Here is a 17,897-nt window from a genome sequence, read left to right on the forward strand (position 1 = left end):
ATACGAAGCATACTCCTTTATCAGTATTCCCTCAATTGAATAATCGACGTAATTGCTCTCACTGTTCCACTTGCCAGAATACCGCAACAACACTGTTAAACTTGCCATATGTATACAATTGTATCAATTGTAATTTTTTGTGGTTGAAAAGAGAACTGGGTACGCACTGGAACTATAGAAAAAAGGGAGAACTTAAAATCCAGATGTTGCTCTGCTTTTGGCTATTTTCCGATTGAAAAACTTCCGTGAAGGGAGGAATACAGATTTATGGGCAATAGTTTGTGTTAGTTGAGTTATATTAGGAGAATATCAGGTAAATTGATTTCCTTTCCGTTTTAAACGGGTTGAAAGGTCCATATTTTACACAAAATACGTTACTGTATTCACAAATACACCTCGTGAATACAGTTGAATACATCAGAAGATTAGCCGGACTTCCCTGATTCACGCCTATTTTTGCTACTGTATTCATGAATACATCAAATACATCTTATAACCACAGAAAAGGTATCTATAAACCGTAATATAGCAAATAGTATCTATAGATGACTAATTACTACTAAAAGATAGTGCTTTATGAAAATTAAATAGCACGGGCTAGTCAGTTTTCGGATTGATCATTCAAAAATAGCCAGCATTTGCAAAGTCATTGAAAATAGCCGCTACTTTACTGTAACTCGGAAAGTTCTAGCATAATGTACTGGAGATCGGTGCACCTGTGTATGAATTTCCAGCATATTATGCTGGAACCCCAACACGCGGAAAGTTCCAGTATATTATACTGGAACTCCAGTATATTATACTGGAGTTCCAGTTTATTTATGCTGGAACTCCATTATAATATACTGGAGTATTTTTTCGGATTTTGAATAGTGTTTTCGTTCAAATTTATCTTTACATGAAAAGTGGCTAAATTTCGATTACTTTTGAAACTGTGACTATTTTTGAATGACCACTTGTAAATCTGACTATTTTTTAATTTCTCCCGAAAACAAAGTAGTCCTGTATCTTTCGGGTATACATACATAGAGCCCGTTCGGACATGAGATTTTTATCAACTTTTTTTCATTTTTTTTTACTTTTTTCGAAATCAGTGTTTGATCATAAAATTTCCAATTTACACTTGAAAATGAATTTTAAAAATTTTAAAAACTCCACAAAGCTGTTTTTCAAAATTTTCACTCATATCACTCACAAAACTTCAAAAACAACCCAAAATTATATTCATGTCCAAACACAACTTTAATTTTCAAGCACCATTTTCACTTAAAAAATTTTTTCACTTTGTTTTTTTGAATTTTACAATTCTTATATCCAAACGCCCACATAGTAAGTAGTCCTTCAAATTTACAAAATAAAATACTCGTTAATCATGAAATAACTATTTCAATATTTTTAAAAATTGAAGTCATTATTTGTATAGTGTTTGGTCGTGAAGTTTTGAGTTTCAAGTGAAATATTGAGATAGTGGTATGATTATGTATCTCAAATGATGTTTTGTGAATCCTCAATTCTGACAAATAATCCTTCCACGCAAAACTTCATACTTAACTGAAAATCGTTCATTATTAATTTTGTCAAATGATCTCTTAATCTTTGGAGGTACACCTAAAATGGCCCTTTATAAATTTTTTTTGGTTTTCCACCCGGTGTTCGATACCCGCATTGGAGCCCGGCTATATCCGGATTCGCGCCGTCTAGGGCCCCATTCGGGGGAAGCACTCCCTAAGGATTTTTCCATACCCATGGCTCGAACCCGAGACTTCTGATTAAGGGAGGAACAGTCCCATTCACCGCACCACATCCTTTGGTGGTGGCCCTTTATATATTTAGATAGTGCACCGATAGATGCTTTAGTTTGTAAAAGTGGAGTATATTTGAGCCTCCTAACACAAAAATGAATTTACGCTTACCTAACGCATATTAGGATAGCAAAATTAACTCATGAAAATATATGATAGATCAATTTAGGTAAGCACAAGACAGACAGACCAACTAAAACATTGAGCTGATTTGGATAAATATGTAGCTCAAATTAATCCATTATTTTTCTTTGATTTAATTAGATATAGTCATAATAAGGAAAATATTTATTAATTTTATTTTGTAATCAAAAAATCATAATTTATACTATATTAAAAGTACGAATGCTTAGCGTAATGTTGTTTGATTTTTTTACCCTTTAAAAATAGAGTTTACACTGGAAAAAATAGTCATTTAGTTAATTTTTCCTAAAATTTAGGACTTCAAATTTAACTAAAATTTTAGCCATTAACTCCTTCCTTATGTAAGTCCTCCTATTATTTAGTAATTTAATACCATGTACGAATTATGTAGATAAATCTCTTGGCTAATATTTAGTGCATTGAAATTCCAACACATAAAAGGAGTAAAGTAAACTAAGTTATCGTACAAAATATTCAATTTAATGGAAAGCGTAATCCACAGGAAACCAAACAATTATGGTCTTCTTTCTTTAAGGAGAATTTTCCCATTTAGAGAGCTATGTACTATTTTATAGACAAAAAGTTTGAACTATGAATGAAATATCTAATACCAAGTAGCGTATAACACAAAACCTATAAGATGATATATATATATATATATACTATACTATGTAAAATTGTATAGTTAATCTTAGTATGTATTCTCATATGATATGCCAAATCTTTAACGACTTGACCAACCAAAAAAAAAAATCTTAGTTTGTATATTATTTTAATTGATTATGAATGAAATTTATAATTTTAGAATTCGATGAAATTTATAATTCTTAGTGAGCTCACAATTGTGTTAGTATGATTAGCTCTGCCTAACATTTAGGAATCAAGTAATTAAATTTTAACTCTATAATTTCAAGTTGAGTAATTTTGTACTTGAAGTAAGAGACAGTAAAAAAATGTATTCTAAATGAGTTGCATTAAATTATTTTATTTCATTTTTCATTCATTTGGAATGACTCCCTATGGAAATGACTCTTTATCATTTTTTTTTATATATCAAGTAATTTATTGCAGAACATTAGGAAAGCCATCTTGTCAAAATTTTGAGTCTAACTAGATTCGGATCTTTTCTAATAATTCTTGATTGTTCTTCTTCTTACTATTATTTAATTTTGTTTCATTATTTGGGTTTTTATCTCTTTCATGAATCTTAACATCCACAATTTAAAATTTTCTCTCTTCCCCTCAAAACAAGTTATCAATGATTAACACTTGTCAAAATGCTTATTTCTTCTGTTCAATGTCCAAAATTTATTCATTGTTGTTATTTTTTCCTAAATTTTTAAGAAATATTTTTCTTCTTCAAATTGCTGAATTCTAACCATGTGATTGAGTAATTAACACAATCAATCAATCAGACCAAAAAAAAAATTAATGGCATTTACTAGCAACAAGAAGTTTTCTTTTTGAACTTAAATATCGTGTATTAATTAAAAGATGAAGGAATAAAGCTAAAATGATGAAGATAAATACTTGAATATTTGATAATATTAAGTTATGGGAGCAAACAAGACGAAGAACCTAAAGAGTGGATGCAAAGTCCTAAAAATGACTAATATTCATTTTTTCTTTAGTTTTAATTTTTTTAATTCATTAGTTTAGGAACTTCATATTTTTTATCTTTACTAGCTTTAACGTACGCGCTTTGCGCGTGTGCCTATATCAATGAGTATATAATTAAAAAAATTTAGATAAATATTTTTCTAATATAATTAAAAAAAACTAAAAAATTATAAATTCTTGAAATTGATTAATGTTTATCATGATTAGCTAGATCAACGAAAGAACTATTATAGTCATTCACAAAAGGATTTACTCTAACTTTGGTTTGTATTTGAGCTTGTCACCCATCTCTCAACCATACTTTAAAGAATAGATGATATCTCCAATTTAAATTTTTGGCCTTTGTCCAAATTTATCTTTTTATAGCATCTTTTTCCTCTTAATATTAATTTTTTTCTCAACTTTAAAGAATATAGATAATTTCATTATATTTTTTGAATATTATTTATGTTATTTTCAAAAAGTTTATTTTTATTGATATAGAGGTTGCACGTACTCTAAAACTAGTAAGAAATAAACAAGGAAACTAAACATTAGTTGATTAGGGCAGACCAAATTATGATCCTATATGGCCCATCTTTGACCCAGCCTAGAAGAGTTGCTTGCTCATCTTTAAAAGGCAAAGAAGAATAAAAATATATATCTATCTATACTATATTAAAAGCACGAAGACCCTTAGCGAAATGTCGTTTACCTTTTTTATCCTTTTAAAATAAATTTCACATTGGACAAAATAGTAATTCAAATTATTTCCTAATAGTTAGGATTTAGTTCCTTAATTAAATTATGTATCAAGTTCTAATATTTAGGAATTCAAATCAATTAAGATTTTACCTTATTTAAATTATTTTTGTATTTAAATTTATTTATATAATTGTAATCATTCCATATTAAGTTCTTAATACGTAGGATTTTAACATCAACTAAAATTCTATTAATTCAACGCTCTAATAAACTCACCCAACACATGTACGTTCAATGATGGTAAAAAAATATAGGGGAACATCACAGAAACCATTTGGGTTAATTGATTTTTTTACTTTAAAACTAATTTAAATTTAAATTACCTTATACGAATCATTCTTTATTTTAGTAACGTGACATAATTGTCATTTTTTCATGTTATAATTCAAAATTTAAAATTTGGCATAAATAAAAATCTAATGAGTTACTGTCACAATAAAATTAAATAATTAAGTCTTTGAATTAATTATTAGCAAAAAAATATAATCCAACTATTTTTCAAATGCATCATCTAACTAGAATTAATTTTTTAGTTGACAAAAAAGTTTGATATACAAATTTGTTTCCACAAGATCAAGAAAATTGACGGTGAAAAAATAGTAAAGAACGAATATCAATTATAATATTGCTTTAAGAGTAAAATTAAAATACAAACTAAAATTAATAAGAATAAAATAGTAGACATGATTATCTACTATTTGAATTAAATCATTCTTTATTAGAACAATGTACGAACTCCAATATCTAAGTACTTAGATTATATTGCTAAAATATCTAATTAAATTTAAATTTGGATAAACTAATATTAATTAAGATTTGAAAGGGTGGGAAGGAGTTTCCACGTTTTGGACGAAATTATAGTTATTTTAAATATTTGAAGTTTGAGGTAATAAGGAATAGAATCAAGAAAAATAAATTTTTCCTTTAAGGTTGAGAACTAATGGTTAGTTCTTAAATTAATTAACTAATTAGTAATTAAAAGTATCCAATTCATTTTTTTTTTAAATTTATATAAGTAAAATTATTTTTTAAGTTGACAAAACTCTTAGGCTACATAGATTTATTTCTATATAAAAAAAAAAGGTCATATCAGAAAATAGAGCAAAGTTAGTAATAGTGTTAAAAGTCAAATTGATAAAATTACAAATTTGAGGCAATAAGGATGAAATATTAGTAGATAAAATTTATTTTAAATGTGAGTTAATATTTATAATTATCTTTTTGTTTCTTTTCACATTCATTTCAACAAGTGATAGCTCCTTATATATTTTTGTATATTAAGTTATTTTTGAAAAGATATTAACTCAATAATTATTCTTAGACTTTGCACCATCATTTATCAATTTTTTTTGTGAGCTATAGGGCCAACCTTTTCATTCTTGAAATCTCTAAGATACCAAAAGATTCAATTATTCAACTTTTCAATTTATTTTATTTAACAAATCTTTGAAGAACCATAAAAGTATTTTTTGATTTATTTGTTTCAGTATTAGGTAATAGAAATGCAAATAATTTTAAAATCACAATAAGACATCTAAAAATTTTGATGGAGCAAGATTTCTTTCATTTTTGCCAAATGAGATCGATATTCATCATTTTAAAGAACATACCCTTCTTCTAATTTTTATTTAATAACTCAAACACATAATGTAATTTTTTTAAACTGAGTACCCATTAATATAAATACACACGCAAAGCGCGTACTCTAAGACTACCATTCAGTAAATTAATATGATTTGATATTAAACACCGAATGTGGGTAAATCTTTACCGTTACATCTACCATTCAGATGACCGATAAAAGTATGCTTCTTACAAACGCTGATAGAAATATAAATCTCGAAATCTAAAATATATTGGAGAAGGATTATAACCAACATTAAAAGAAAAGAAACCAAGGAGCTACAGCGGCAGAGAAGGAGAGAACATTCATCAACTCCTTTAAACTGAGCTATTTCCTGCGACATTCAAGACCTTCAACCAAAATCAAATGGCCGAAAGAAGAATATCCCCTAATATTTAACTATCGAGAAAAAATGATATAAATAAACAACACATAAACTTTGAGGATCTCTCTAAAGAGGTCTGCCATCATAATGTACTTTGACAAGGAATACCAGAGATAATGAACAAAAACCTATAAGGATAAGCCACACAAAAAGAATGTCACTGGCAAAATACAGTATGTTTCATCTTTGAACTTGGTCGGCTACATGGTTGCTAGTGGTCGAAGAAGAGGCCGTCCTACCATTCAGTATCCCGTTATCAACAGGCGGACTTAATCCCCACTTCCCTTCGGATTCCAGGGGTTCAATCACTTTAACAGTTCCATCTGACAACCCAACTGCAAATTGGCTAGGCTCCTGTGGATGTGCTGCAACTACTAATGGATAAACAGCTTGACTTCTGTGACATACAACAGGTGCGTTAGTCATGACTCTTTTATAGTACCAAAAACATCACAACTAATGAGAACTAAACGAACAAAACTAGTACATCAATCAACATCTTACGAAGTGAACGAATAACACATTTTAACATGTTAGATGAATGACCAAAATATTTGGATTTGCAGAAGTGGATAACATAAGAAAGATTCAATAGACTGCTGTTCTTACCCAGTCAACACTGCCTGGGGCAAATATGCTGAGGGAGCAACACGACATCTGAGTCTTAGTGTATCAGCATCAAATACACCAACATTGCCATCAGAAAAGGAAGCATAAACTAATTGACTGTTACAGGAGTAAGCCGCGTAGGTTATTGGTGCAGAAAGTGCATCTTGAGGGACCCACTGCAAGAAACAGAATCAATAAGAAAACAAAACAGTCACGTGTCTATAATTTGAAATATTTAGGCATTTGTTTTACCTGGCGAATTCTTTCCATCTTTGATGCATCATAAATTGCTAACTGTGTTTCATGAGATACTAGCAAACGGACTTGGTCAGAGTGAAATTGTACTCGAGTGTCACCGCTAGGTGCTTTACCAGCAGGCAGCTGAATGAGAACTGATTTTCTCTTGTCCCATGTATCAATGCTCCATAAACAGAGCTGCAGTGGTTGGATTCCATGTTAGTATATAAAAACTAAGATATCTATAGCATGTCAAAGCACTACTAGATATGCACATACAGCAATACATGAAAACAAAATACAGAGACATGATTGGTAGGTGCATTCAACTCCAAGCTTCAAGCCATTAATACCTACTCTGAAACAATCAACCATTTATTTCTTCACTGTCCAGTTGCAACAGACATATGGTCCATGTTTCTTTCACTTTTTGGTTTGCGTTGGACAATGCCATGCAGTGTCAAGGAAGTTTTTGTGAGTTGGAGTTCATGGAAAGTTGAGAAGTCCATCAAGAAAATCTGGTCTATGGTTCCTGCTATATTTTGGTGCTTATGGACAGAAAGGAATCAAAGATGCTTTGATGGCATCTCAACTGCTAGATACCTACTCAAGGCTAGATGTTTGGTCACTCTTTTTAGTTGGGTTAAACTCTCCCCTATGTATAACTCTGCCCAATTTATGGAATTTATCAGCTCTCTAGTCTTATGATAGATTTTTTGTTGCTCTCTTCTTAGGAGCTGATATCTTCTTTTATTTTGTAATACGTGCATCCACGGGATGCTTTTGTCAATAATACGCCACTTACTTCATCAAAAAAAAAAAAAAAGCTTCAAGCCATTAATATGTTCATTATCAAGCTTCAAAAGGGGAGGGGGGAAACTTATCAATGTTCACAATCACATTTCAATCAAGATTGCTATGCCTGGTGTATTGATAAAGTTCAACTCAGATATTTTTGGTGAAAGTAAACAAGCAATAGATTCCCCCCTTCCCCCCCCCCCCCCCCACACAAAGAAAAAAAGAAAGTAAAGAAACTGAAGGCTGTGGCTGGCTCTAAGAGAAAGCCAATTGAATAAAATGTAGGTTCTGTACTTGTTCCTCTATCCTTTAATGGTTCAAAGAAAATAACACAAGGCATAGGAAGAAATAGAAAAAAGACAGAAGACTGATTTACCTGAGCATCAGCACCTGATGAAACCAATATGTTGAGGTTGGTGGAGAATGCAAGACCAGTTATGCGCTTCTGATGGCCCTTCAACTTAGATTTTACCTATGGATAAAATGCAGTAACATAAAAATGGGTCATTTAACCAACTCACAGATGTCATTGAATATTGAAGTGGTTGTACAAATTACCTCGTCGACCCTAACGTTATAAATGTGGATTGTTGAATCCTCCATGCCAATGGCTATAATGTTGTTATCTTGAGGATGGAACGCTAAGAAAGTTGAAGCCGGCGGAGGTGGCATGAACGTTGTCATTACCTATATATCTCAGTTATTATCATAATTCATATAACAAACCACTCAAATGGTATGTTACAAGAACAGGACCCTCTTCTATACACATACCTTGAATGTCATCATATTGAATAATGAAACTTTTCCACCAGCAGCTGACATTACATAAGAGTCATTCTTTGAAAGGGCTATGCAAGGAACAGCCTCTTCCAAATTGACACCTGAGACATCATTAGCCATAAGAAGACCACTGTTTGGTTGCCAATGTTGTGGAACAACATTAGCAGTGGCCTTTAAGACCCCAAGACATTTCAGAAATTCGTTTGCACAACATTTTGAAAATAAATATGTAGCTAAGACAGCTGTCAGTTAATCTTTATTACCTTGCCACTTGGATTTTGTTCATTGCGGGCCCACTTCCACAGCTTTTGAGTACCATTTGAACCAAGTGCCAGGACACCAACACCAGAATTTGTATAAAGAAGCCGTGCAACCTAAATACAAGTGCCAGTTGAAGGATTACATGTTGAATCACATTACAGAAGAAGTGCACACAAATGAGATAACGCACCTTGTTACTTGAATCTGAGCTCTCAGGCATGGTAACCATCCTGCATTGAGCTTGATCTAAAATTTCAGTCAACTGCCAAGGTTTGGCCTTATCTGAAACATCCTCCAATATTCTTGGTTTCTCCATGCTTCTGGGCACAGAATCAACTCCATTCTGCAAAGAAAGTCGGCAGAATAAAAATTTATCCGAGGATAAATTCACTAATTTGTAACACTAGCAAATTCAGCAGTTCAAGAATACAGAATAACAAGGTTTTTCAAGTTACAGTACGGCGGATGCAAGTTAAAGAACAAATTAGACTACTTGCACAGAGGACTAGAATTATAGGCAACCTCTTATCATACACACAATGTTAGAAGCCAAAATATTCTCTTAGTAACAGATTGTGGGACTACCATCATTCATGCAAACAAGAAAGACTAAACTGAGAAAGAAAAAAAATTGAAATAGCACATACAAGGATGGGAGAAGGCCTGACAGGAGAGCTTCTTTCCACTTTACAATTGATAGGAGTAACATTTGGAACAGAAGAGCCAGAAGCCTGCTAAAAAAAGGCAAGGAGATCGTTTACTTTTAACATAACAACTATGCGCAGACTAAACAGGAGAAGCAATCAACCATCAATACCTTAATAGCAGCTGCTTCAATGGGTGATCTTAGTGCTTCAAAAGGTGGGGCTTCAACTGTCCTTAAGGATCTCATACCAGCAGCATTTCCCAGTATCTTAATCCCATTGTCAGCAGTAGTAACAGCAAGAAGATTTCCCTCCTTGTTGAATCTCAAGCGCGGAAGACTCTGCAACAACCACCAAATTTACAGCCATCTTTAAACTATTCTAAATATTCAAGGGAAAGTTCCAATTTGCTTTGTAGCTTTCATTTTCATTTTCTTTTTCTTTTTGTGGTGTATCTAGGAGATGGTTGCTCAAATGAAACTATAGAACTGGCATAAGCACTAACCGGGAGACCACCATCTGCATCTATAGTTGTAAGAATGTTAATGCTGTCCATGTCCCAAAATTTTATCTGGCTATCTTCACCCACAGCCAAGAAATGATTCTGAGTAGTGTCAAACTGCACAACACCAGCTGATTTCTTCCTAAACCCAGTATAAGTCCTCTTTATGGCTCCTTCACTTTCATTCCATTCCACAAGAAAAGAATCACCTTCTTTACCAGTTCCACACGAGAACAATCTACGAAAAATCAACATCAGACAGTTAATAAAAGTCACTGGAGGCACGGAATACTTATAAAGACCAACATACAGTAAATAATGGTTTCTCCTGCAACCCTACCTACTACCATCAGCACTATAAAGCATGGTGGTACACCAATGACCAGGAGCATCATAGTCAACTCGAGATCCCATATTGTCATACAGCCAAGCTTTTATTTTCCCATCTATAGCAGTAGAAAAAATGAACTGCATATAGAAATAAAAAAAAAAGGGACGTCATTTGAGGTGCAGTAAATGCAAACACCACTAGTAAGCAAGTAAACACCTGGAAATACAGCCTTAACGTACTTTTCAAATAAAGTTGATTTAGTATAAGGAATTTCCGTCTAAACATAAAAATAAATGCTAATATGTTATCTATATTTTCAGAATCATAAGCAACTACTGCTCAAATATATCATAGTATCTCCAAATGCACCCAGGTACAGAAAGTGCACCCATACCTCATATAGAAAGATTGAGATAGCCAATAGTTTCTCAGGTGGTACAGTGAACCATCAGCGCTAAAATAATTTACATTTGACTAATTCTGCAATCTATTTGTGCATAGAAGCCCATCAATGGACAGATTGATGCAGATTCAGATGAGTGGTATGGGCTTACAGAAAGATGATTGTATCCTCCCTGGACTTGCATGGAAATTTTACCAAAACCCTATTAAGTGTTTTTCAGTTTCCACCAATAACTATATGGTTTGTTCTCTTTCCTAGCACATTGAATCTAGAATAAAATAAACAGGTTGCATGATGGTGACAACTGAGTAATTAAACAGAACCGCTTCCTTCAATGTGAGAACCATTTGTGATGACTCTATAAAAGGTAAGAAGAATGCCAATGAATGTTACCTAGCAGTAGCAACAGTAAGCAGTTAAATTTTTACCCTATTTTAAGCAGAACTCTGCACCTAATTTTGTTAAATTTTTCAAATACCAGGGAGTGGGTTAGTGAAATGTTATTCAATGCAAGTTTTTCCATATCTGAAAATACCTGAATGTTCTCCTTCTGATGAGGGCATATGGAGTATACAGGAGCTTCATGTCCTTCAAAATTAAAAAGCTTTCTTCCTGTTATATCCCACACCTGTTTCAAAATTTTCATTCAGCATTTTCCTAAACGAGTTTGGAATTCCAACTGTAATAATGAAGCTTCTGATGTTACCTTTATCAACTTATCATCTCCACATGTTACTACACATAACTGCTTGTTTGGATAAGCGAATGCTAAGTCATTGACACTCCCAGCATGCGCATCCATCTTAAATCACAAGGGTGCAGGCAAGAAGTTATGAGTTTTAGCTTTTAAGTTTGCCAGAGCATATGTTTCCACTTATTCAAAGAAGAGGGCGGAAAAAACAGCAGAAATATCTACCTCCAAATGCTGGCGTAAATCACTTCTTCCAATAGTGGCATACAGATGGACCAAATGCTTAGAGAATGCAACTCCTGCAATACAAAGTAGAGTTATAAACATCCACAAGAACATCTACAAAAACAAAAATAAAGAAGAGCACACACCAACAAAGGTCCCATCTGGACTCCACGCAACACGGCTTACAGAAAATGGTGCATCTTTGGCAGCAGAAGCCTGTGAAAACTCTCAGTTGTCAGGAACGAAAAAAAGTATATAACCATTCGAGAAATCTTAAAGACATCAAACCAAAGGGTCAACCACAGCACTACATATTTGTGAAGAGACTAGTCTCTCAACTTATAGAAGAACTGAGAGTTAATTTGAATTTACAACCATATGCCAGATAAAAGAGAAACCATATTGAAGAAAAAACTAAAAGCCAAAGCTTGTATGTTTCTTTCACTTCCAGAGAATCAAGTTTTGAAGAATCTTGTATCGATTAACCTGAAATGTCAGAGTACAAGCTTGAATATCCCATATTTTAAATGCTTTTGAAACCAACTTCTCTCGCATTGCGACTTCCCAAAGCGTTATTTCACCATTGCTGGATCCAACTGTTCATAGCAAACTAGAAGTTAGAAGAAGAAGATATCTTTAACAGCAATGAGTTTTATCGCTGCTGTTCACACGGACACAGAAACAAAAGGAATACATGGACAGAAGATCTTAAACATTTATATACCGAGGAGCAGTGTGTGATGAGAAGGATGAAAGTCCATGCTAGTGACTGAGGATCCTTGCTGCAGAGTAAAAGCTACTGTCCTTGGTAAGTCATCGAGGGACCAAGAAGCTTGCTGACGAACTGTAGGATATGTAACCTGAAAGGAAAGAAGAAAAACAAAATTTAATGAATTTGATATGATCTGATAAGATGATACTAATAAATTTGAGGGTGAATTCAGCAGGAGGAAAACAAAAAAAGAAAATATATCATTTAACGGAAGATCCATCTTCAGCAATACCTCCTCAACAGACGGTGCAGGTCGTAAACGTTTCATTAATTGCTCATGATCAGCATTCTGATAGTCAAGCATACCTAATGTAGCTGGAGGTGTGATGGGACGCTTCAAAATTGAAACTGTTCAAGAGCACAAAATACGGTGAGCGGAAGTGGAATATCATCTCTGACAGACCAAATACTCATAGTAGTATCAGTTGTCTGCTTGACTGCTTTATGTCCAAACAAACTAATCCGAAGCATTCAAAGTTACATTTTGCAAGATCTTGAGTTCAACTCTTTAGAAGGCAAGCAATGCAGTTCTCGAACACATCAAATTTGGACCCACTTTAGAGGCATCAGATTGTTGATGAAGCATTTTCATCCTCAGGCAAACAAGAACTACTATTCTTTTTTTTTTTAATGAAGTGGGTAAATTAAGAGCTACTATTCTTTCTTCCAGCCCGTTATTTGGAACTTCATTACGATTTATATGTTGAAATCGATGTTTAATTATTGACTAGAATACTATTGACATGCATTCTAGCATATTGAGAAATTTGCTAATCGAACTACACAGTAACTTTTCTTGGCCTCTCAAAACTCATGTTGTTCTTGTTAAGTGTTAACAAATATTTAAAGCATAATCAAAGGTATCCACTGGAAGTCAGGCCCCTAGTCGTTCAAAGAACACTAGTTAAAACTCGCCTTGATTTGGTGGAACAGGCAGGGATGATGCTGTCACAACAGCTGCTTGGACAGATGAAGAAGCAGCGGCATTTGCCATCCAACCTGCTAAAGCATTGGCATTTGCAGCTGCTGCTGCTGCGGGTGGAAAGGGCTGCAAGCAACAAATTTAAGTACATGATTGAACCGAGCGAGACGAGCAACGGTGTCATTAAGTAAAGAATAAGTTAAAACCAAAATTATCATAACTAGAGAAAACACAAAGAATCGTACCCCATGTGCCCCAAGTGATGTAAAAGCAGCAGGTTTTGCAACAGCTGCAACAGGAAGATTAACAGGTGCAGGTGCAACAGCCCCATTTGGAGGAGTGCATGTATGGTCTGTAAACAGTGTCTTAATGTCAGGGTTTGGCCTGGGGTTCTTACAAAGCTGGTGCTGCCAGTTGAGACTGCAGAAAATGGCAAAGTGAAAGATCAAATTAGAACACACAGTTCCAAGAAACTGCCAAGATGAAAAGCAAAATATTCAATCCCAAGAAGCATACTACAGGTGACCTTTAGACAAAAGACAAGAAAGGTATTAATCACGAGAAGTATACATGTGAAAAGACAGCACATCTTGGTTATCTTGCAATATAAGAACTAAGTCAAGTCGTTAAGATCATCTTATAGAGTGGCACCATCATCCCCTCATTGTACTTGAGAACTAAAGGAACTCGAAAGCCAAAAAAGTAACGAAAGGTTATTGACAATATTCTTGTTAACAAGGGAGAAACAACTGAAACATAAGACCAATTGCATCCCCCATGCATGTTTGTTGACTCGATTATGGAGAAAATTAGCATGATTCAGTCATCTGCTGAGGCAAGGAGCTGTAAAGCCAATAGAGCCCAATAAAAAGTTCACAAATGCCAGCATGTTCATCGAGCAGTCAGCACTAAAAATTTTTGGCGATGTAAAGAAGATAAAATCTAGAAGCTGATATTATCCTTCTTGATACTTTAGCATTACAAAAACAAAAAAAAATCTTCACCTTTGATTGATTAATGTACGCAATCTTGAAGATCTCAAAGTCGGAAAGACGAGTTTTTCACGGAAAAGAGGATTTGCTTCGATCAATTTCTTTAGCTCTATCAACATTATGCTACGAGCTGTCTTGGTGTCACCATACTTCGAAAGCTGCTCGTTCTCTCTGAAATCAGGTAATCAAACAAGTTATTCAGAAGGTCGTTACTTGACTTATGTCGAATTGCTAAAACTCACTTCAGGAAAGATAAAGATCAAGCATTGAGAAAGAAAGACTACACAAACTGAAATAGTCATTCTACAAGCATTCGGCACGGATCCTAATTCACAGAACCTATAGGCTCAAAAGAAATTCCAGCAACTCAACAACTCAATATGCAGCTTCGAGCCTTAGGAAAAACACTCAGAGACGGTTTTCTTATAAATATACATGTAGTCAATATCCTAGAAGCCTTAGATCTCAGACAATCTACGGGTAAGCATGCAGAATAATACCAAACTCGGCATTTTGCCCTCCTATCTCGAAAGTTAAGTCTACAATTTACTTCCTATCTGGTTCTTACAGAACAGGAAAAAAAATGTGACCGAAAAGAGAACCCCTGTAAATATTATGGTAAATTAACATTTAAAAGGTACATAGAACAAAAACTTTTCATTTTTCTGCATAAGAGGGACTGATCAGGAAAGCCAAGAAGTAAAAAGAAGACATTCAATATAAGAAACCAAGAATATTACCCTCTACCTCATCTATAACAACCTTACCTCCATAGTACTACATGATGAGGCGAAATTTATTGCAACTACAGTTGACTTATTATTCATTAAGGGAGCATAGAACTACCTTTGTGCATTTATGATTGAACATAAGGTCGTACTTTTCATTTAATTCCATGTTTTGACATATATTTATCTTCTTATCTATTCCTCCCAATAAAAGTTTAATTGTTTATTCTGAAACCTTTCCCAGTTGAGATACTAATAAATGCATTTAGTTATTAGGTTTTCACTACAGTCGAATTAAATCGCACAATTAATTTCCAAATCTGGTTCAAATTCAAGCATATGAACTTCCACATTGCAAAAAGTTGACAACTTCTCTAGATTGACTGTAGAGAGGACAGTCCATCAATCAAGGAACATGATCAAACCAGCAATTGAACCAAGACAGAGACAGTGGACCTTGATTATTGGTCCTTCTCGAGAGGCCAGGGAGCCATTTCGAGGACATTACCAGTCATACCATGGCTTTAGACAAGAAATATATTCGACCACATGAGAACAACTAAGCTTCCACCTAACAGGCTAATTTTTTCAATTTTTTACTCTACAGGACTGAATTAACGGTTACAAAGTGTATTTACTACAACTCCACCAAGACGGTAAGAGAAACAACTAAACCGTAATCAGTCCTCAAAGATTGCCAGATCTCACAACTGCCACCAATGTGAATTTGGAGCCTCAGTATGCAGCAATTACAAGCCTCTTATGAATGCAAAAGCCTTTTAATTTTATTCCCTCTCGTTCTCTAATCATAAACCTTTCACCAATGCACAAGCAATTTCTTCTTTCTACGTGGCTATGCATGGATATTCTTTTCACGTAACATGAGAAATAGCTACCTGAAATTGGTAAGTGTCAAGAGCTGAGTGATCTCTTTGTAAAGGTCCTCATTGAATGTAGAAAACACTTTCAAATCATTCACAAGAATCTCAACTGCCTTTGCCTTGTCTTGCCTAAGATGACAACACACCATGCAAAAGAAAAAAAAAAGTTCAAATCAGAGCCATACTTGGTGGAAATGTATCAAAGGCACGGTAAAGTAACAACAGGGACATACCGATCAAGAGCTTCAAGATATTTCTGCTTTCTTATCTCAAAAAATATTTTCATTGAGTATCTGTTGTCATCAACTTTAGTAAATCCAGACAGGTACTTCTCAACTTCATCCCATTCACCTGCATGTACTTTCTCCTCAAAGTATTTCATATTGAAGAAAAATCCTGATTCTTGCTCTAACCTGCGAACAAAATCATACATTTTTTTAGAGAGGTTAATCACAAGCACAGAAATTCATATAAAAGTAAAGGCAACGTTTTCACTTTTCACACACTTCTAAATCGATACCAACCAAAAAAGACTAGAAATTGAAACACTCTTTGCAATTGAAGCTAGAAAAGTTTTAATTTTTGATAAAGATATAATGATACTAGAAAGTTATCAATCCGCACACAAATCTATTTATGAACTTTTAACCTCATCATTTCGTTACTTCATTTCCAAGAAGCATAAAATAAGCAACAACGAAAAATTAAAAATCGGTCGCACATTAAATGTATCTCATTAAGTCTGCACAAGAATTTTACAAAAATAAAAAACAAAAACCAACAGAAAAATTTAAAAAGAGGAAAAATCAAACCGAAAAAAAAAAACAGACCGTGCAAAAACTCACAGTACAACTAGCTACATCAAGTGATTTTTCTTTTCCTTTTTTCCTTTTTTAGATAAATTACCAGAACAACCTCAAAAACTAAACACATACTTAATTCTTTAGTTTTCAGTTTCAAGGAGAAAAAAGTTTTCACTTTCAAGCACCAAGTAAAAATAGTAAAAACACACAGATAACATGATAATAAAATCCAAAAAAACACATAGATGTGTGTGAGAGAGAAAGAAACACAAAAAAATTAAAAAATTGAAAATAAAAAAGAACATACTTGTGAACAGACTCCTTAAATTTCTCCTCTTCAAGGAACTGGAGTATGAGGAACACCAATTCTCTGCTGAGTGAAGACATTTTAATCAAATAATCTCCGATCCCACAACTCCGCAGATCTAAGCCCTAGATATCCACACGCGCTACAATTTCTAGGGTTTCAGCTCTTCCTCTCGCACCAAAAACAATTAAAAAATCGCTGCTTGATTTTCAAAGCCAAAGAGAAGAGAAATTATATGTAGAGAGAGAAACTATGGCTATGGCTATAGAGAGAGAGAGAGGGGTAGAGAGAAGGGGGAGGAAGGGGGTCTATTTGTAGTGGGGGAAAGAGGAGTAGAGAAGATGGAAATGAAGGTTGGGGGGGTGGGGGAGGACTTGGTCTCGCTATCTTCGATGCGTTTATCAGTACCCTATCTTTTTCTACTGACCTATCAGTAATAAGTTTTGTTGCTTATCATTTTTGTGGATAAGTGGTTGTGATAAGCAGTACTGGTTATCGTAGTACTTGGGTTTGCGTATAGATAAGGAGAATGTGACTGGAGTTGCGGATTTGAAATGGGGAGTTCAAATGGAGTTGAATATTCGGGTTGAATTACGAATTCCCGTCGTGGGTTACGTGTGTTATTTGATGAGAACCAGTACTCTTGTTTCGGTGGAATTTATTTCCTCCTCTAACTTCTCGCGATATTT

The 17,897-nt window shown here is 33.9% G+C and overlaps 1 protein-coding gene across 2 annotated transcripts; it reads right to left on the minus strand.

The window, feature by feature from the left end:
- Positions 1 to 6,164: 6,164 nt before the first annotated feature.
- LOC104218047 (topless-related protein 3) lies at positions 6,165 to 17,525 on the minus strand. 2 transcript variants are annotated; one of them, XM_009768448.2, is made up of 25 exons: positions 17,209 to 17,525; positions 16,332 to 16,511; positions 16,114 to 16,227; positions 14,502 to 14,660; positions 13,743 to 13,917; positions 13,491 to 13,623; positions 12,808 to 12,923; positions 12,528 to 12,663; positions 12,290 to 12,399; positions 11,950 to 12,019; positions 11,804 to 11,877; positions 11,594 to 11,689; positions 11,423 to 11,515; positions 10,494 to 10,621; positions 10,157 to 10,391; positions 9,825 to 9,992; positions 9,655 to 9,738; positions 9,198 to 9,350; positions 9,010 to 9,120; positions 8,738 to 8,917; positions 8,522 to 8,650; positions 8,340 to 8,435; positions 7,181 to 7,363; positions 6,929 to 7,104; positions 6,165 to 6,716 (listed from the first exon to the last, which is right to left on the minus strand). In XM_009768448.2, exons 1-25 carry the CDS (start codon positions 17,286 to 17,288, stop codon positions 6,500 to 6,502), a joined length of 3,396 nt encoding a protein of 1,131 aa, XP_009766750.1. In that variant the 5' UTR covers positions 17,289 to 17,525; the 3' UTR covers positions 6,165 to 6,499. The 2 variants fall into 2 exon arrangements, with proteins under 2 accessions (XP_009766750.1, XP_009766749.1); XM_009768447.2 differs by having other exon boundaries at positions 9,655 to 9,741.
- Positions 17,526 to 17,897: the final 372 nt, after the last annotated feature.

Source organism: Nicotiana sylvestris, chromosome 1 (genome assembly GCF_000393655.2).
Source record: "Nicotiana sylvestris chromosome 1, ASM39365v2, whole genome shotgun sequence".
Lineage (NCBI taxonomy): Eukaryota > Viridiplantae > Streptophyta > Magnoliopsida > Solanales > Solanaceae > Nicotiana > Nicotiana sylvestris.